Raw genomic sequence first — 21,642 nt, forward strand, 5'->3', positions numbered from 1 at the left:
CTTTAATTGTGTTTGTTATTCATGTATCCTAGAGAATTTTGACTACTGGAAATGGCTAATGGAAGGCAAGGTTGATTTAGCCTTTGAAAATCATTCAGTATAGTTAATTAAAGGAAAAATGTGATTATTTCAATATTACAAAAAGGCGTTTGACAAAATCCAACACCCATTTATAATAAAAATTGCTTAAAAAATTAGGACTAGAAACTTTCTTGATCTGGTAAGGGCCTTCTACACAAAAACCTATAGCAAACATCCTATTTACTGATGAAATAATGCATATTTTGCCCCTGAGGTTGAAGAGTAAGGCAAACATTTCTGGTTTTACTGCTTCATTCAGCATTATACTGGAGGTCCTAACTGCTGCATTAAGACAAGAGGGCACATTGGTGGTTGCCTGAGACCAGGAGCAAAAGGAAGGAATGAACTGCACAGAGCTATAGGGGGCTCTTAGAGATGATAGAAATTTTCTGTCTTGATTGTGATTTCATGAGTATGTACATCTATCAGAACTCATTTAATATGCTTTAAGTACAGTTGTTGTACATGAATTGTTTCTCAATAAAATTGGAAAAATGTTTATTATTTTTAAGCATGAAAGCATCAAAGTGTATATGATTTCCTCAAATTCTTATTATTCCACAGTAGTGCTTAGGGCCAGGCATAATGAGGCCATCCCCCAAGTGGTTTCATTTGAGGGTCCTTGCTTTTATGTCTGTTTTTATAAGGGAAAGTGAAATCAATGAACGTTAATTAGTTACACAACTTTGGAAACTTCCTTGTCTTGTTAGGAAGAGCTTTGTTTAAAAGGGATAAACTCTTGAAGTCAGTTACCGGTATCAGTCTGTTGTGTTGAACTAATTTTGTGGTGCTGAGCTATCTTATTTGCTAAGCTACTAAAAGCATTGTAGAGGGAAAGATGAGACTTCAGAGCACGTGGATTTTTCCATTCTCAACTTCATAGAACTAGGTATTTCTAAAGGTAGGAGAAAGCATAAGTCTGGAGAAAATAAGGTTGGTTGAAAGTGTGTAAGACTTTGCTTACCAGTTCTCCTCCTCTACCACAGCAGACAGCTGGAGGTTTACTTTCTGTACAGTTGAGGACTCAATGAGATTCTGCTCTGAAAATACAGAGATTGAGGAAAGTCTGCATTATGAAAATCTAAATACTGATTCAAGAGATCCCTTCAAGTCCTATACTCTTTGCCATATGCATACATGAGCCCAGTGTACCTGGGATGCAGAATGAACAATTCCTCTACAGGGAAGCCAAAACCTTGCAAAAATCTTGTCGTTTTTAATGGCCGAGCTAATTCACCATGCTGAAGCTTATTCATCAACAATCTTCAGATTCATGTACACAACTTCCAGTCAGAATATTTATACTTAGCATTTTTAATATGAACAGATAGCCAAAACCGAACAGAAAAATATAACTTGGAACGACTAGGTATGAAACAAGTAGGAATGGAAGAAAACTTAAAAAGAACCATAATTAACGTCCTCAGAGAGATGAAAACATATTTTAACCTTGAACAAAAACCGAGGCTGTAACAAAGAATTTTCCATAAAAACAGTTTGGAAATTTAAAATGTATAAAACGTTCGATCAGATAGTTGGAATATAGTAAATTTTCCCCAGAAAATAGAAAAAAATGATGAAGAGATTTTAGAATAGAAAAGATGGAACTTCTCTCATGGTCCCGTGGTAAAGAATCTGTCTTGCAATGCAGGGGACACGGGTTCAATCCCTGGTTGGGGAACTAAGATCCCCCATGCTGCAGAGCAGCTAAGCCTGGGCATTGCAGCTACTGAGCCCACATGCGCTGGAGCCTATGTACCACCACTGGGTAACCTGCACGCTGCAACTGCTGGAGCCCACCTGCTCTGGGGCCTGCATTCTGCAACCGCAGAGTCCATGCTCCAGAATGAAATCTCCCACATAACACAATGAAGGTCCTGGGTGCCACAACTAAGACCTGATGCAGCCAAATAACAATAAATAAACAGATAAATTAATGTAATTAAATACAATAGATGAAACAACTAGAGTATACAGCCACATTGTCCCAACATTCAAATAATAGAAGTATTAGGAAGAGAGAAGGGAGAAACAGGAAGGGAAATAATTTTTTTTTAATCTTTTTTTAAATTTGGATATAACTGACTTATTATGTTTTAAGTGTACAATATAATGTTTGGATATATGTATATATTGTGAAATGATCACCACAGTAAATCTAGTAAATCTGTCCAGCACCATACATATTTACAGTATTTTTTCTTATGAGAACTTCTAAGATTTACTAATATAAAGTACAGTGTATTAACTATAGTCATCAGGCTATACATTTCATTCCTAGGACTTGTTTATTTTATGACTAGAAGTTTGTACTTTTTGATCACCATCACCCATTTTGTCCACATCCCAACCCCCGTCTCTGACAGCCACCAGTCTGCTCTCTGTAACTATGAGTTCCATTTTTTGTTGTCGATTCTACATGTAAGAAATAATTTAAAAATTTTTTAGTGAGGGGTTGTGGAGGGAGAAAGAAAGGAGGAGATTGGGATTAACAGATACATACTACTATATGTAAAATTACACACTCCAGTATTCTTGCCTGGAGAATCCCGTGGACAGAGAAGCCTGGCGGGCTATGTTCTATGGGTTTGCAAAAAGCCAGACACGACTGAAGCAATTTATCAGCAGCATTTGTAAAATAGAAAAACAGGGACCTGCTGTATAGCACAGGGAACTGTATTCAGTGTCTTGTAGTAACCTATAATGTAAAAGAATCTGAAAAAATACATATTTGTTCCTGCTGCTGCTGCTAAGTAACTTGAGTCATGTCCGACTCTGTGCGACTCCATAGACGGCAGCCCACCAGGCTCCCCGTCCCTGGGTTTCTCCAGGCAAGAACATTGGAGTGGGTTGCCATTTCCTTCTCCAGTGCGTGAAAGTGAAAAGTGAAAGGGAAGTTGCTCAGTCGTGTCATATTTGTTCCTAATACTATTTTATTTTTCATTAATCAATTATTGCAGCATTTTGCAAATTTCATTAGTCTATTCCAAAAAGCAGTTTTGGATGTTATTGATTCTTTTATTGTTTATTTGTTTTCTATTCCATTAATTCCTGTGTGTATTTTTATTTCGCTACTAGTTTCTTTGAGTTTTCTCTGTTTTTTTATATAATTTGTTTGCATTAATTTTTGAATCTTTTAATTCATGCATATGAAGTGTAATACATTCATCAAGTCTTGACATCTTGTTTTTTCATTGTCATGTGGTTACAAATATTTTGCAAGCCATCATAATTTTTTTGGTCTCCAATTATTAGGGAGAATTGTTTTAAAATTTACAAATGTATAAAAAGGCTGGACCACAGCAGAAATGATGCTTAGTTGTGGATGTATCTGGTATTAAAAGTATAGTCTGGTGCTGTAAAGAACAGTATTACATAGAAACCTGGAATGTTAGGCCCATGAATCAAGGTAAATTGAAACTGGTCAAGCAGAAGGTGGCAGGAGTGAACATTGACATCTTAGGAATCAGTGAACTCAAATGGATGAGGATGGGGAAATTTAATTCAGATGACCATTATACCTACTACTGTGGGCAAGTATCCCTTAGAAGAAATGGAGTAGCCCTCACGGTCAACAAAAAAATCTAATATGCAGTACTGGGGTGCAATCTCAAAAACAACAGAAATGATTTTGGTTTGTTTCCATGGCAAACCATTCAATATCACAGTAATCCAAGTCTATGCCAGAGCCACTAATGCTGAAGAAGCTGAAGTTGAATAGTTTTACAAAGACCTTCTAGAACTAACACCATAAAAAGATGTCCTTTTCATCATTAGGGATTGGAATGCAAAAGTAGGAAGTCTAGAAATTCATGGAGTAGTAGGCAAGTGTGGCCTTGGAATACAAAATGAAGCAAGGCAAAGGCTAACAGTTTTGTCAAGAAAACACACTGGTCATAGCAAACACCCTCTTTCAACAACACAAGAAATGACTCTATACATGGACATCCCTAGATGGTCAATACTGGAATCAGTTTGATTTTATACTCTGCAGCTGAAGATGGAGAAGCTCTCTACACTCAGCAAAAACAAGACCTGGAGCTGACTGGCTCCAATCATGAGCTCCTCCTGATTGTAAAATTCAGGCTTTAATTGAAGAAAGTAGAGAAAACTGCGAGGCCATTCAGGTATGGCCTAAATCAAATCCCTTATGATTATACAGTGGAGGTGACAAATAGATGCAAGGGATTATATCTGGTAGACAGAATGCCTGAAGAATTATAGATGGAGGTTCATAACACTGTGTGGGAGGCAGTGACCAGAACCATCCCCAAGAAAAATAAATGCAAGAACGCAAAGTGGTTGTCTGAGGAGGCCTTATAAATAGCTGAGAAAAGAAGAGAAGTGAAAGGCAAAGGAGAAAGGGAAAGACACACCTAACTGAATGCAGAGTTTCAAAGAATAGCAAGGAGAGATAAGAAAGCCTTCCTCAGTGATCAGTGCAAAGAAATAGAGGAAAACAATAGGAAAGAGTAGAGATCTCTTCAAAAAAATTAGAGATAACGAACATTCCATGCAAAGATGGGCACAATAAAGGACAGAAATGGTATGGACCTAACAGAAGCAGAAGATATTAAGAAGAGGTGGCAAGAATACACAGAAGAACTATACAAAGAAAATCTTCATGACCCATGACCCAGATAATCATGATGGTGTGATTACTCACCTAGAGCCAGACATCCTGGAGTGTGAAGTCAAGGGGGCCTTAAGAAGCATTACTACCAACAAAGCTAGGGGAGGTGATGGAATTACAGCTGATCTATTTCAAATTCTAAAATATGATGCTGTGAAAGTGCTGCACCCAATATAGCAGCAAGTTTGGAAAACTCAGCAGTGACCACAGGACTGGAAAAGGTCAGTTTCTATTTCTTTTTTTTTTTTTTTTACACCGGGTTATTGTTACCGTCTTTCTAAATTCCATATATGTGCGTTAGTATACTGTATTGATGTTTTTCCTTCTGGCTTACTTCACTCTGTATAATAGGCTCCAGTTTCATCCACCTCATTAGAACTGATTCAAATGTATTCTTTTTAATGGCTGAGTAATACTCCATTGTGTATATGTACCACAGCTTTCTTATCCATTCATCTGCTGATGGAGATCTAGGTTGCTTCCATGTCCTGGCTATTATAAACAGTGCTGCGATGAACATTGGGGTACACGTGTCTCTTTCCCTTCTGGTTTCCTCAGTGTGTATGCCCAGCAGTGGGATTGCTGGATCATAAGGCAGTTCTATTTCCAGTTTTTTAAGGAATCTCCACACTGTTCTCCATAGTGGCTGTACTAATTTGCATTCCCACCAACAGTGTAAGAGGGTTCCCTTTTCTCCACACCCTCTCCAGCATTTATTATTTGTAGACTTTTGGATCGCAGCCATTCTGACTGGTGTGAAATGGTACCTCATAGTGGTTTTGATTTGCATTTCTCTGATAATGAGTGATGTTGAGCATCTTTTCATGTGTTTGTTAGCCGTCTGTATGTCTTCTTTGGAGAAATGTCTATTTAGTTCTTTGGCCCATTTTTTGATTGGGTCATTTATTTTTTTGGAGTTGAGCTGTAGGAGTTGCTTATATATTTTTGAGATTAGTTGTTTGTCAGTTGCTTCATTTGCTATTATTTTCTCCCATTCTGAAGGCGGTCTTTTCACCTTGCTAATAGTTTCCTTTGATGTGCAGAAGCTTTTAAGGTTAATTAGGTCCCATTTGTTTATTTTTGCTTTTATTTCCAATATTCTGGGAGGTGGGTCATAGAGGATCCTGCTGTGATGTATGTCAGAGAGTGTTTTGCCTATGTTCTCCTCTAGGAGTTTTATAGTTTCTGGTCTTATGTTTAGATCTTTAATCCATTTTGAGTTTATTTTTGTGTATGGTGTTAGAAAGTGTTCTAGTTTCATTCTTTTACAAGTGGTTGACCAGATTTCCCAGCACCACTTGTTAAAGAGATTGTCTTTAATCCACTGTATATTCTTGCCTCCTTTGTCAAAGATAAGGTGTCCATATGTGCGTGGATTTATCTCTGGGCTTTCTATTTTGTTCCATTGATCTATATTTCTGTCTTTGTGCCAGTACCATACTGTCTTGATAACTGTGGCTTTGTAGTAGAGCCTGAAGTCAGGTAGGTTGATTCCTCCAGTTCCATTTTTCTTTCTCAAGATAGCTTTGGCTATTCGAGGTTTTTTGTATTTCCATACAAATTGTGAAATTATTTGTTCTAGCTCTGTGAAGAATACTGTTGGTAGCTTGATAGGGATCCCAAATAATGGCAATGCCAAAGAACGTTCAAACTACCATACAGTTGTGCTCATTTCACATCCTAGCAAGGTAATACTCAAAATCCTTCAAGCTAGGCTTGAGCAGTATGTGAACTGAGAAATTCCAGGTGTACAAATTGGATTTCAAAAAGGTAGAGGAACAAGAGATCAAATTGCCAGCATTCATTGGCTCATAGAGCAAGGGAATTCCCGAAAAACATCTACTTCTGCTTCACTGACTACACTAAATCCTTTGACTGTGTGGATCACAACAACTATGGAAAATTCTTAAAGAGATGGGAATACCAGACCACCTTACCTGCCTCCTGAGAAAACTGTATGCAGATCAAGGAGCAACTGTTAGAACCAGAACCAGAACAAATCCCAACTGATTTGTTTCACGTTGGGAAAGGAGTATATCAAGGCTGTATATTGTTACCCTGCTTGTTTAACTTCTGTGCCGAGTACATCATGCAGAATACTGGGTTGGATGAATCACAAGCTGAAATCAGGAGTGCTGGGAGAAATATTCATAACCTCAGATATGCAGATGATATCACTCTACTGGCAGAAAGTGAAGAGAAACTAAAAAGCCTCTTGATGAGGGTGAAGAAGAGTGAAAAAGCTGGCTTAAAACTCAGCGTTCAAAAAACTAAGGTCATCACATCTGGTCCCATCACTTCACAGTAAATAGAAGGAGGAAAATAGAAGCAGTGACAGATTTTATTTTCTTGGGCTCCCAAATCACTGTGGATGGTGACTCCAGCCATGAATTTAAAAGATGCTTGCTCCTTGGAAGGAAAGCTGTGACAAATCTAAGCAATGTATTAAAAAACAGGGATATCACTTTGCTGACAAAGGTCTGTATAGTCAAAGCTATGATTTTTCTGGTAGTCATGTACTGATGTGAGGGCTGGACCATAAAGAAAGCTGAGCAGTGAAGAATTGATACTTTCGAGTTTTGGTGCTGGAGAAGACTCTCGAGAGTCCCTTGGAGAGCAAGGAAATCAAAGCAGTCAGTCCTAAAGGAGATCAACCCTGAATATTCACTGGAAGGACTGATGCTGAAGCTGAAGTTCTAATACTTTGGCCACCTGATGCAAAGAGCCGACTCACTGGAAAAGTGGGAAAGATTGAGGGTAAGAGGAGAAGGGGGCAATAGAGGATGAGATGGTTGGATGACATCACCGACTCAATGGACATGGGTTTGAGTAAACTCTGGGAGTTGGTGATGGACAGGGAGGCCTGGCGTGTTGCAGTCCATGGGGTCACAAATAGTTGGACATGACTTAGTGACTCAACAACAACAGCAGGTTCTCATTTTTCATTTTTACCCTCAAGTTTTCCACTCCTGAGATCTTAACTTTGTTTTTCATGTTCTGGTACATTTCTTTGAGTAATTTACTCAGAAAAGATGGCTAGATGGTGTATTTACTTAGTTCTTAAATATCTAGGAATGTCTCTTGGCTTCATAAGTGAATAGTAGTATACTGGGTATAAAATTCTTGGACATTGTATTAGGTAGGTTCAAGCCAATTACTGAAATAAGTGGTCCAAAGTCATAGATTGGGCATCCCTGGTAGCTCACTTGGTAAAGAATCTGCCTGCAATGCAGGAGACCCTGGTCCAATTCATGGGTTGGAATAATCCCCTGGAGAAAGAACAGGTTACCCACTCCCTGGAGGCTCAGATGGTAAAGAATCTGCCTGCAGTGCAGGAGACCTGGGTTTGATCCCTCGATTGGGATGATCCCCTGGAGGGCATGGCAATCCACTACAGTATTCTTTTTTTTTTTTTACCAAATGCTAAACATTTGGTAATTTCTTTTTTTTTTTTCTAATTGTATTTTATTTTTAAACTTTACAATATTGTATTGGTTTTGCCATATATCAAAATGAATCTGCCACAGGTATACATGTGTTCCCCATCCTGAACCCTCCTCCCTCCTCCCTCCCCATCCCATCCCTCTGGGTCGTCCCAGTGCGCCAGCCCCAAGCATCCAGTGTTGTGCATCGAACCTGGACTGGTGACTCATTTCATATATGATATTATACATGTTTCAATGCCATTCTCCCAAATCATCCCACCCTCTCCCTCTCCCACAGAGTCCAAAAGACTGTTCTATATATCATTGTCTCTTCTGCTGTCTCGTATACAGGGTTATTGTTACCATCTTTCTAAATTCCATATATATGCGTTATTATACTGTATTGGTGTTTTTCCTTCTGGCTTACTTCACTCTGTATAATAGGCTCCAGTTTCATCCACCTCATTAGAACTGATTCAAATGTATTCTTTTTAATGGCTGAGTAATACTCCATTGTGTATATGTACCATAGCTTTCTTATCCATTCATCTGCTGATGGACATCTAGGTTGCTTCCATGTCCTGGCTATTACAAACAGTGCTGCGATGAACACTGGGGTACACGTGTCTCTTTCCCTTCTGGTTTCCTCAGTGTGTATGCCCAGCAGTGGGATTGCTGTGTCATAAGGCATGAAAAGATGTTCAACATCACTCATTATCAGAGAAATGCAAATCAAAACCACTATGAGGTACCATTTCATGCCAGTCAGAATGGCTGCGATCCAAAAGTCTACAAGCAATAAATGCTGGAGAGGGTGTGGAGAAAAGGGAACCCTCTTACACTGTTGGTGGGAATGCAAATTAATATAGCCACTATGGAGAACAGTGTGGAGATTCCTTAAAAAATTGGAAATAGAAGTGCCACTCCAGTATTCTTGCCTGGAGAATCCCCTTGGACAGAGGAGCCTGGCAGGCTGCAGTCCCTGGGATCACAAAGAGTGGACACAACTGAGCGACTAAGCACAGCACACAAAGTCATAGATCAAATAAGATCAAAATTGAATGTTATCTAATACTTATTATGTAACAGTCATCAGTCTAGGCCTGATAGATGTCTTTGTTCCACAGGGCCTTCCAGGGTGGTGGGTTAACATCTATTGTACCATTATTTGGCTTCCATCTCTGGGTCCAAGGTGGATAATGCAGTTGGCATTGTTTTTTAGCCAGTGGGATGGGGAAAGATGTCCACTGCAGGTAGATTTACCGGTGAAATGATGATCTGTAAATTGTATACATCGCTTATATTCACATTGCGTTGTGTCAGGTTTGGCACGTAACTGCACCTACTCTTAAACAGAGAGGGGAGAACTGATAGGATACTGGATGATAGCATTCCCAACCACAACCATCTATAGAAATTGTTTGTTTAAATTTTTGTTGATGTTACTTTCTAGTTTGAGTCCTTATTCTTTCTTCCCTATCCCCTCTTTTCTCCCTTTGAAATGTTAATTCAGGCCCTTTTCAGTTTTTCTTTAAAGTGGAAATTTTATATCTTAATTATATGTGTTCATTTTATATCAAAGATATAAACTCTCTGTCATGTTTGTAGAAAATCATTTTTGATCAGTTTTGATATTTTCATTTTTTAGTACCATTCCTTCCTTTTACTTATACAGTTTATATTCTAACATATAGATTAATATCTTCTCTTATATTGACAGAACAATTATTATATCTAACTGCCTTTGTATAGATGTATAGCTTTTCATCATAACTCTTTGCCTGTTCCCATTAGCTTTCTCTAATAGCTGAAAATCTTTTCTGTCATTACCAGGAAGCCTGTAGAAGATAACTGTTATAGGAGCTTATGGAAAGTGATGACTTTGCCTAGGTACCCTCCTGTAGAGTTGACATAGGTTATAAGAGTGCCATCCTCTATAGTGAATGTAAGTTAGACACTGTGTGGTTTAACAAAGAGAACCCCAGAAAAGTAGCTGAAGTCATTGATTAAAGAACAGATAATTAGCTTCCATAATTTCAATGAGGAATTTTACATTCCTTCCTGTAGAAAATATGTTTGGATTATTTGTATAGAATTTTAAAAGTAACTTTAATGGGTAATTGCCATAAAAGTCTGTTTGATTGTTAACTAGGAAATAAAAGATAAATAACTTAGTTGCTAATATTGTTTCTGAAGGGAGAAATTCAGAAAATATATTTTTTGAGAAGTTAAAAGAAGACAGTATTCCTGCTCCTCGCTCTGTTGGCAGTATTAAAATCAGCTTTACTCCTCGAGTATTCCCGACAGCTCTCCGGGAATCACAAGTAGCAGAAGAAGAGGAGGTTGGTACACTTGCCGTTAGTTACAGTGACCACACATGAGAGTACTTAATTTTTTACTTCATATGTTGAAACTTACTGGATCTGAATTTTTAAAGTATTCATTGCACTACAGATATTACTTCATGAAAAAATTTAATATTTCTTTTTGAGAAAAATATATTTTGCAGGATCTATATTTTTTTGGCTTCAGAATGCTGATGAGAAAACACTGATTTAATAGTCAGCATTTTTGCTTATTCTAGGAGATAATCTGTTGCATGTGCATTTATTTTGTTAAATATATCGTTTTCCATAATAGATTTGTAAACTTTGAGACTATGTGTGTTGTGGTAAGAAAAGATTTGTAAATTTATTATAACTATATTATTACAATTAATTAGTAACGTCAAGTATTTCTAATGTGACATTTGGCATTGATGTCTTTCATTTATAAATTCCTGAGCTCTGGGATTTTGAATGTCATATATCTAGTTGTATAAGCACTAAGAATTCTAAGAACTGCTTTTATTAATTTTTTTTTTACTATCAGGTATGAACTGATACCTCTCTCAGTTGAAAAGTTGTGAAAATGAAGTTTCTTAATATATGATGATAATTTATAAATATTAACTTTTTTCTTAATATTAGCAATATATTTCTGTATTTCATTATTTATAAAAGGATTTCTATAACTATAAAATTATAATTATTTTAAAAATAATCTATATATTTTTATAATATAAAAATACATACATATTATAAACAAGAAAAGTAAAATAATATTCACATGAACTACCAGAAATTTGGACAAAGTTTGAACTAGAAATTGTTATATATTTGATTTTAATCAGCTAGTGAAATTAAAAAAAAAATTTGAAAATGTATAAAAGCTGGAAGTTTAAAATCACCATGATCAAATATTGTATCAGTCTGCTTAGAATACTATTACAAAGTACGTAGACTCGCTGGCTCTAAGAACAGACAATTATTTCTCACAGTTCTGGAGGCCGAGAGGATATGGGGGTGGGGTGTAGAAAAAAGCATGCCCTCTAGTTTCTTTCTTCTCTTATAAGGATACTAATCCTGTCTTGGGGGCCTCATCCTCATGACTTCATCCAAACTTAATTATCCCTCAAGGGCCATAGTTCCAAATACCATCACACAGGTGGTTAGGGCTTCACCGTACGAATTTTGGAGCACACAAACATTCAGTACATAACAAATAGTATTTCCATGTTATGTAGGAAGATGGGAAATCTAAAAGGAACAGTTAATAAAATAATACCTTTGTGTCCTTCATTAAACTCATTCTCATTTCAGTGGCTACATAAACAAGCAGAGGCACAAAGAGCAATGAATACTGATATTCCTGAACTTTGTGATTTAAAAGAAGAGGAAAAGAACCCAGAATGGTTGAAGGACAAAGGAAAGTAAGTTGTTTGCACCCTGGCCATGAGACTTATTATAAATCTATGTAGATATTAGTACTTATAACATTTTCTAGATATCTTGACATATGTGTGAATGTGATTGTTGGGAAGAAATAATGTAAGTTTGCCAATTATGTAGGTAGCACCTCTGTGTTTAAAAAGTCAGATCCTATAACAATTAAATGAGATTCTTATTTTTATTTGCTTTTATATTTAAATGTCATGGAAATGAAAAAATATAACATCTTTGGACTGCTTATTAAAGTCTCTTTTAAAATTACTCAGTGTTTGACATAAGTCCTTGCTAATACTTCCCTTAAAATCATGGTTCTTCAAAACTAGAATTACTTTGATTAGTTCTGTCAGTCTTTGAAAGCTTATCAGATTAGCTTGTTGCTCTGTCATGACCTAGATGGGTGGCATGGAGTGGTGGGGTGGAAGGTTCAAGAGAGAAGATATATATACACATATAGTGGATTCACTTTGTTGTACAGCAGAAACTAACACAACACTATAAAGCAATTATCCTCTAATAAAAAAAAATTATCAAATCAGTCTATAAATTATCATTTTATGTCTAGACAATCTTTTTATTTATTTATATATGACTGTAAATTTTAGACAATTATCAAAAATAATGAATTCTGGTACATTCTGTGGCAATTTGAGTTCATATTTTGAGGCAATTGTAGATATTATTTATTATATCTTATTTTGTATGTTTGTATTATTTTCCTGTTGCTGCCATAACAAACTGCCACCGACTTACTGGCTTAAAACAATACTAATCTATTATCTTATAGTTCTAAAGGCCAGGAGTCTAAAGTGGGTTTTATTAGACTAATATCAAGTATCAAGTGCAATCCTTCTGGAGACTGTAGGAGAGAATCTATTTCCTTGGGTTTTCCAACCTTGAGACCGCCCACATTCCTTGGCTTATGGCCCCAAACCAGTAGCTGCATCACTCTAGCCTTTGCTTCCATAGTCACATCTCCTTTTCTGACTCTGGCTGCCTCCCTCTTTCATTTATAAACACCCTTGTATTTATAATCCAGGGTAATCTCCTACATTAAGATTCTTAATCACATCTGCAAGGTTCTTTCTAAGTCACCATTTTATGTATTCACAGGTTTTGGGGAGTTAGGATGTGGCTATCTTTGTGTTTTCCTGTTCTCATCTCTTCTCTGTTCTCCTGGTCTTTTCTCTTATCTAAAACACCACCAGAGATTGATTTGTGAAGTTGAGCTGGAGTAGACAGTTTTCTAAAGTTCGGAAGCCTGAGGCTCACAGGTTTGTTCCTCTTACTCCCAAGAGTAATCCCTTCTCCTCCTCCTCTTCCTTCTTCTCTCCCTTCTCTCCATCTTTTGAACCATTACATAAATATCTGTTGATTATTTATGGTTTGTCAGGCTGTAGGCTAGGCTCTGAACTACAGAAATAGAGGAGAGAGACATATACTTACAACACTGTATGGAAAGTGCAATACATAGAAAGCACATGATAAAATGAGAGTACACAAGAGGGGCACTTAACCTTAAAAGAAGGGAGGTAGTTTCAGGAAGAGCTTCCTAAAGAGTATGGCACCTGAGTTCCTCTTAATGATAGGTAGGAGTTTCAGGAGGAAGGGAGAGAAAGGTGTTCATTTTAGGCAGAGGATACAGTGTGAGCAAATGCTCAGAGACAAGAATAGTGTGACATACAGGCCAGGAACTATGGGTAGCTTACTTTTTGATAAAACATAAATTTGAAGCTAAGAATAATAACACATGAACCTAGAAAAATAGGCAGTGGCCTTGTGTTATTCTTAAATTTTATTCTGTAAGGTGGAGGAAAATGTGCTCCAGTAACTAAGGTGGAGGTCTTGAACAGTGACATTGTTGTAGAGGGGGGAAGGCGAGGGCCATGTGAGAAATATTCAGGAGGTAAAATAGGGAGGACATCTGAGTGACTGTTGAGGAGTAGAGAAGTAGTTATGGACATCTTCTGGGTTTCTAGTTTAAAGGATTGATTATATGACACCAACTGAATTAGAGAACACTAGAAGAGGGCCAATTAGGGGGAAATGTAGGTAAAGGTCAGTTTTGAATATGTTGAGTTAGAGGTGTCTTTTGGTCAAGCTGACAGTGTCCAGCAAGTTTGAAACCCAGAGGAGAGTCCAGCCCTGTGTTATCGATTTGGAGGTCATCAGCATTTATGCAGCAGTTGATTTATAAGAGTAGGTGAGGTATCTAAAAATAGGGTATAAAGGGGAGTAGTGGCCTAAGACTAGAACCCTGTGATCCACAGTATTTGAAGATCTGGCAAAATAAAGTTGTACACAGAAGTAGTCTCAGAAGCCGATGGAATAAAAACTTTTAAGAATTTTTTTTGTCTTGTTCTTTTCTAAAAGTTCTCCAGGCAAGAATACTGGAGTGGTTCATCATTCCCTTCTCCAGGGGATCTTCCCAACGCAGGGATCGAACTGGGTCTCCTGCATTGCAGGCAGATTCTTTACCATCTGAGCCACCAGGGAAGCAAGCCCTCTTTACAAATAGAAAAGATTCAAAAAGATGTGCAGATGAGACAAAAGAAGTGGTTGAAATGTCCTCTAGAAGAGTGGGGAAAACTCAGTCAAGGCTGATGGTGAATGGATTATCTTGATTTTGTTATTCTTTTTCCTTTCGTTAAAAGTTGTGTTCATTTTTACACTTTATAATAAAGATATACCTTTTGAAAAAAATTTACACTGCACATCAAATGTAAGTTCCCCTTGGTTTTTACCCAGTTTGCTGGCCTTCTGCCTTCCCTGCCCCTCAGATATATCCAGTCTAAATATTTCTTTAATTACATTTGCTTGTCTTTAAGCTGTCATTGTCATAATCACAGTTATTACGTTCATAGCTTGTGATAGGTTACCAGAGCTTTGCCCATACAATTTCATTAAATCCTTACTACTGTAGTTAGATAGGAACCACTGCTTTTGCATTCATTTAACAAATGTTTATTGTAAAGCTAGCTGCTTTACACAAACGAACTCTTTTAATTCCTTTAACAGTATAACTAGTTGTATATTATTATCTTTACCCCAAGTTTCTAAAATACAGAAAGAGGGCCAGAGAGGTTGAGAAATTTGGCTAAAGTTGTGGTTTATAAATAAAAGCAGGATTCAATCCCATGTCAGTATGATTACAAAGCTTTTGTTCCAGGTAGTGTTGTATAACCCTCACAGATGAATAAAATTCTTGTTGTCCTTTTGTTCTGATTGTTTAGCCTTAGTAAAGACAGCCCAAGTGGTCTGGCTCTGTGTCAGGAAGCATTTAACAGGAGGCTTCCTGTGTGCTGTTTTGGATCTGTCAGGAATTCTCTGTTCCTTATTAATTCCTGAATATTCAGAAATTAAGAGGAGAGGCAAGCCTGTCCCAGGGGCTGAGGAATCCAGGCATTTCCTTCATTAGTGCTTCTATATGTTGATAAGTACCCTCTTCCTTCTTGTGAACCGTGTGGTAAAAGTGATTGTTTACAAATCTCTCTCTTTAATATGATTGCCTATGTTTTGTAAGTCTAGAATTTTAATATTTATCTTTGCTGAGAATAACTACTTTGTAAGATGGTATATATGCCTACACCATGTTGATTAAAACACCTTTGCTCCATCAGAGCTCTGGTCCCCATGTCTTTATCTCTCTCTCTCCCTCCCTCTCCCTCCCTCTCCCTCCCTCTCCCTCCCTCTCCCTCCCTCTCCCTCCCTCCCTCTCCCTCCCTCTCCCTCCCTCTCTCTCTCTCTCTCTCTCTCTCTCTCTCTCTCTCTCTCTCTCTCTCTCTCTCGATCCCCTGGAGTGCAGAGGCTCTCTGAGTTCACTTTCCTGCCTCGGCTTCTAAGACCCTCTCGAGAAGGTGCTTCTGCGCCTTCACCCCATCGAGAGGGCGCCTGAGGCCTCCGTGAACAGAGCAAGCCCCACGTCAGGGGCTTTATTGGCTTTCTGTGTAAACCAAGGAATATCAGCCTCTTTCTCTCTCCTTTACTTTCTTATCGGTGGACTCCAGACCACCAGGTTCCGGTCCATTAAAGGACCTCAACAGCTATGAATTGCTCTTCCTTGAGGCCTGAGGTGCTCAAGTGCATGTAGCTGAATGTGCTCTCCTACTGGATTGGTTACTGAGGTCTAAAAAATACTGGAAGATTAAGTTGTGATAGAGATAGAATGGGAAAGACTAGAGATCTCCAAGAAAATGAGAGATACCAAAGGAACTTTTCGTGCAGAGATGGGCACAATAAAGGAAAAAAATGGTATGGACCTAACAGAAGCAGAAGATATTAAGAAGAGGTGGCAAGAATACACAGAAGAACTATACAAAAGAGATCATCACGACCCAGATAATCACAATGGTGTGATCACTAACTTAGAGCCAGATATCCTGGAGTGTGAAGTCAAGTGGGCCTTAGGAAGCACTACTAAGAACAAAGCTAGTGGAGGTAATAGAATTTCAGTTGAGCTATTTCAAATCCTAAAAGATGATGCTGTAAAAGTGCTGCACTCAATATGCCAGCAAATTTGGAAAACTCAGCAGGGCCACAGGACTGGAAAAGGTCAGTTTTCATTCTAATCCCAAAGAAAGGCAATGCCAAAGAATGCTCAAACTACCACACTATTGCACTCATCTCACATGCTAGCAAAATAATGCTCAAAATTCTCCAAGCGAGGTTCCAACAGTATGTGAACGATGAACTTCCAGATGTTCCAGCTCAGTTTAGAAAAGGCAGAGGAACCAGAGATCAAATTGCCAACATCCATTGGATCATTGAAAAAGGAAAAGAGTTCCAGAAAAACATCTACTTCTGCTTTATTGACTATGCCAAAGCCTTTGACTGTGTGGAAAATTCTGAAAGAGATAGAAATACCAGACTACCTTATCTGTGTCCTGAGAAATCTGTATGCAGGTCAAGAAGCAACAGCCATGAAATTAAAAGACAGTTTACTGCTTGGACAGAGAAGGCAATGGCACCCCACTCCAGTACTCTTGCTTGGAAAATCCCATGTACGGAGGAGCTTGTTAGGCTGCAATCCATGGGGTCGCTAAGAGTTGGACACCACTGAGCGACTTCACTTTCACTTTTCACTTTCATGCATTGGAGAAGGAAATGGCAACCCACTCCAGTGTTCTGGCCTGGAGAATCCCAGGGACGGGGAGCCTGGTGGGCTGCTGTCTATGGGGTCGCACAGAGTTGGACACGACTGAAGTGACTTAGCATAGCATAGCATTACTGCTTGGAAGAAAAGTTATGACCAACCTAGACAGCATATTAAAAAGCAGAGACAGTACTTTGCCAACAAAGGTCTGTCTAGTCAAAGCTGTGGTTTTTCCAGTAGTCATGTATGGATGTGAGAGTTGGACTGTAAAGAAAGCTGAGTGCCGAAGAATTGATGCTTTTGAACTGTGGTGTTGAGAAGACTCTTGAGAGTCCCTTGGACTGTGCCAGTCCATCCTAAAGGAAATGAGTCTTGAATATTCATTGGAAGGACTGATGCTGAAGCTGAAACTCCAGTAGTTTGGCCACCTGATGTGAAAAACTGACTGATTTGAAAAGACCCTGATGCTGGGAAAGATTGAAGGCAGGAGGAGAAGGGGATGACAGAGGATGAGATGGTTGGATGGCATCATTGACTCAATGGACATGAGTTTGAGTAAACCCTGGGAGTTGGTGATGGACAGGGAAGCCTGGTGTGCTGCAATCCGTGGGGTCACAAAGAGTTGGACAGGACTGAGCGACTGAACTGAACTGAACTGATTTTCTGAGGTGGAAGGAAAGAAAGTGAAGACAAATGGGAAACTAGATAAATTTCTAACAAAAATTGCTTAGTGGGCACTATTGAGATCTCTACTAGGTTAGAGAGCATGAATTCATGGAGATGTTATTCAGCACAGCTCTGTGATTTATCTTCTAAATAGTGTTTAGTGTTTCAGATTTAAGAGTAGATTATTGCACCAAGATTGGAATTTTGATGGACAAGTACAACAGAAGACTAGTAGTACAAAGGACCAGATTGGAAAAATAGCTTAGATATCTAGCTGTGACATCTAGGCTGGGGGACTAGCCAAGCAATCCAGTGGTTAAGACTCTGTGCTTCCAATGCAAGAGGCTCGCGTTTGATCCCTGACCTGGAACTAAGATCCCACATGCTGTGCAGCATGGCCAAAAAAATAAAAAATAATCTATTTTTTAAAAATAGAAATCTAGGCTGGGTTAGAAAGGAATAGATGCTATAGTGACCCAGTGGACTAAGGAAAAATGGAGCAGTTAAGACATTAGAGGACACTATAAGGTTGAAGATTGATGAAGGGATAGTTTGCAGGATAGAAAGTTCTAGTCAGTGACTGGGATTCCAGAGTTGGATATCAGTGAAGTAGTGCAGATCAGGTGATGACAAGTCCAGGAGGTGGTCCTGGAGTGGGTAGCAAAAGTGAAGGAAAGGTCATTTGAGTTAAGGTTGTTATTGTTTAGCCAGTGAGTTGTGTCTGGCTGCAACCCCATGGACTGCAGCATGCCAGGCTCCTCTGTCTTCCACTGTCTCCCAGAGTTTGCTCAAATTCATGTCATTGAACTGGTGATGCTATCCAACCATCTCATCCTCTGTCACCCCCTTCTTCTCTTGCCCTCAGTCTTTCCTAGCAGGGTCTTTTCCAGTGAGTCAGCTAGCTCTTCACATCAGGTAGCCCAAGTATTGGAACTTCAGCTTCAGCATAAGTCCTTCCAATGAATACTCAGGGTTGATCTCCTTTAGCATTGACTGATTTGATCTCCTTGCAGCCCAAGGAACTATAAAGAGTCTTCTCGAGCACCACAATTCACAAGCATTGATTCTTCGGTGATCAGCCTTCTTTATGGCACAACTCTCACATCGGTACATGACTACGGGAAAAACCATAACTTTGACTAGATGGACCTTTGTTGGCAAAGTGATGTCTCTGCTGTTTAATATGCTGTCTAGGTTTGTCAGAGCTTTCTTTCCTTTTGTCCTTTCCTTAAAAGAAGCAAGCATCTTTTAATTTCATGGATGCAATAATCGTCCACTGATTTTGGAGCCCAAGAAAATAAAGTCTGTCACCGTTTTCCTTTTTTTCCCCTTCTATTTGCTGTGAAGTGATGGAACTTGTACATCTGGAAGTTCTTGGTTCATGTCCTGCTGAAGCCTAGCGTGAAGGATTTTGAGCATTACTTTGCTGGGATATGAAATGAGCGCAACTGTATGGTATTTTGAACATTCTTTGGCATTGCCCTTCTTTGGGATTGAAATGAAAACTGACCTTTTCCAGTCTTGAAGCCACTGCTGAGCTTTCCAAATTTGCTGGCATATTGAGTGCAACACTTTAACAGCGTCATCTTTTAGGATTTGAAATAGCTCAGCAGGATTTCCATCACCTCCACTAGCTTTGTTCGTAGTAATACTTCCTAAGGCCCACTTGACCTTCTATTCCAGAATGTCTGGCTCTATCTAGGTGAGTGACCAGACCATGCCATCCTGGTTACCTGGGTCATTAAGACCTTTTTTGTATATTTCTTCTGTATTCTTGCCACCTTGAGTTAAGGAGTCCCAGGTATTTCAGGGCTAAACGGATAAATGGGTCATATACCTAAACTTTAGAATCTTCTGGAATTATGGCATGAATTGGGTTGGAAACAGATGCTGGGAGCCAGGTATCAAAGACTTCAGTGAATAAGAGAAGAATGATTTTAAAAAGCCAGTTAGATGACAGTGACCAGAGGTTATAGAGTAAAGATGCCAGAGTCCTAAAGGATGATGATTTTTTTTTTTTTTATTAAAGGAGAGTTACAGCTTGGAACTTGGCAGAAGTGAGTCTGGAGAATGCCTATGGTCCTAGCCCCTCCCGTGATATGGGGAGGGAATCCTCCGTAGAGAAGGTGGTAGATATAGCACTGCCCTCCAGAGAGAGCCGGGTATACTTTAAGAAGCATTGTGTGGAAAAATTAAGGATTAAGAAACGATGGGGGTGGGAGTTGGAGTCATTTATGCTTGGATCACAAGTAAGAAAGTGTAAAGGAATAAAGGGGGATGAGAACAGGAAAAACCAGCAAATGTGAACTTTCATGTGAGGGCAAAGAAGCAGCTGCTTTTTGATCAGTGCCCGAAGATTACAGGTTGTTGGACAGTTAGAAAGTCCTTTGGCACACACAATGTGTTATGGTGCTGGGACTGGCTAAATGGGCCTAGACAGTGTGTAGTCCGGTTTTATTTCTTTTTTATAGGTAAATGTATTTATTTATATGTTTATGTTTTGGCTGTGCTGGGTCTCCACTGCTGCATGGGCTTTCTCTAGTTGCAGTGAGTGGGGGCTACTCTCTAGCTGCAACGTGCAGGTTACTCTCTAGTTGCGGTGTTCAGGCTTCTCATAGCAGTGGCATCTCTTTCTGTGGAGTGTGAGCTCCAGGGTGTGTGGGCTTCAGTAGTTGCAGCTCATGGGCTCTAGAACACAGGCTCAGTAGTTGTGGTACATGGGCTTAGTTGCTCCACAGCATGTGGGATCTTCCCAGATCACGGATCAAACCTGTGTCTCCTGCATCGGCAGGAGGATTCTTTACCACTGAGCCACCAGGGAAGCCCTGGTTATTTCTGATATACCAGTGATGTGATTTCGATTTGAATGGAAAGGACAGATGAGATCATTGAGCTAGTGTTGGAATTTTGCTCACAGGTACAGCGAAAGAAGTGTGTGTGCATATGACAACTGGCAAAAGCCTTGAATTGGTAACAACCTAGTGCAAAAAAGTGTACTTGATTGTGGTGAAGTGTGACTGGTAAATTATAATCACCTTAGTCTCTGTTGGTTTTTTGTACCAGTTAGGATGTAGGGTAAAGATGGCAAAGTCCCAAAGGAAGCATTACTATGAACAAAGCTAGTAGAGGTGATGGAATTCCAGCTGAGCTATTTAAAATCCTAAAAGATAATGCTGTAAAGTGTTGCCTACAGTTAGGTACAAAGAGAGGCAAAATAGGAGAGTTAAAAATGAGGAGAGATGGAAGAAAACTTAGTAACTAGTTACATCCAGAGAAACAAAGTACAGCTAATCATAGTGCCAAGTATGAACAGATAAAAGGAAAGGTAGTAATTATTAGAGAGAAATGTATCCTCTTTAGCCATGTAACACAGTACAGAATATAGAAACAGACGTAATAGACGCCATTCAGAAGCAGTGTTGGATTTAAGACAAAGGATGAAATGCTTTCATCTCCAGAGGCTTTGTTTCACGTTAGCCTTCTATATTTACACTGGCATAAACAGTCCAACTGTCCTCTATGTGTTTAAACTCACGGGACACTTGTTCACAAAGGGTAGGAGTGGACAAGCCTTCCAAAAGAACAGTCATTTGAGAAAACTCTTCACGGGATTGTATCTACTCAAAAGAGACTCTTTTGAGTCTACCCTTTCTCAAAAGAGAAAAAGCCATAGAATGTTTTCATTTTTCTTTACCTAGTCTTTTACTGCCGGTCTTTAGTTTAAATGCCAAATCTACATTTCAGGAAAATAAATCAACTAAGATAATTTTATTTGTTCATGAAAACATTTTACCTTTTGCAATTAACATTGTACCAGATAGCTTTTTAGTTAGAAATTTCACATAAAACAGTCTCTGGCTCTAATTTAGATGTTCACATGGTGTGTTGTTATTTAACAGCCTTACATGACTCAGAATCTGTGAATAACTAATAACTACCCTTCCAGACACTTTTAGTCATGTAAGGTTAGCATGATCG

At 38.8% G+C, this 21,642-nt stretch overlaps 1 protein-coding gene across 3 annotated transcripts in view; it reads left to right on the forward strand.

Moving 5' to 3' along the window:
- The window catches only part of DNAAF4 (dynein axonemal assembly factor 4), a 72,958-nt gene that overhangs the window by 37,401 nt on the left and 13,915 nt on the right, over positions 1-21,642 (forward strand). For all 3 annotated transcript variants that reach the window (XR_009739148.1, XM_061431223.1, XM_061431224.1), the window contains exons 5-6: positions 10,336-10,481; positions 11,781-11,890. Coding sequence is in view for 2 of the 3 variants with exons in the window: in XM_061431223.1 (XP_061287207.1) it covers positions 10,336-10,481; positions 11,781-11,890 (256 nt within the window). In the remaining variant the exon portion in view is untranslated. The remainder of the gene's footprint in view (positions 1-10,335; positions 10,482-11,780; positions 11,891-21,642) is intronic.

Source organism: Bos javanicus, chromosome 10 (genome assembly GCF_032452875.1).
Source record: "Bos javanicus breed banteng chromosome 10, ARS-OSU_banteng_1.0, whole genome shotgun sequence".
Taxonomy (NCBI): domain Eukaryota; kingdom Metazoa; phylum Chordata; class Mammalia; order Artiodactyla; family Bovidae; genus Bos; species Bos javanicus.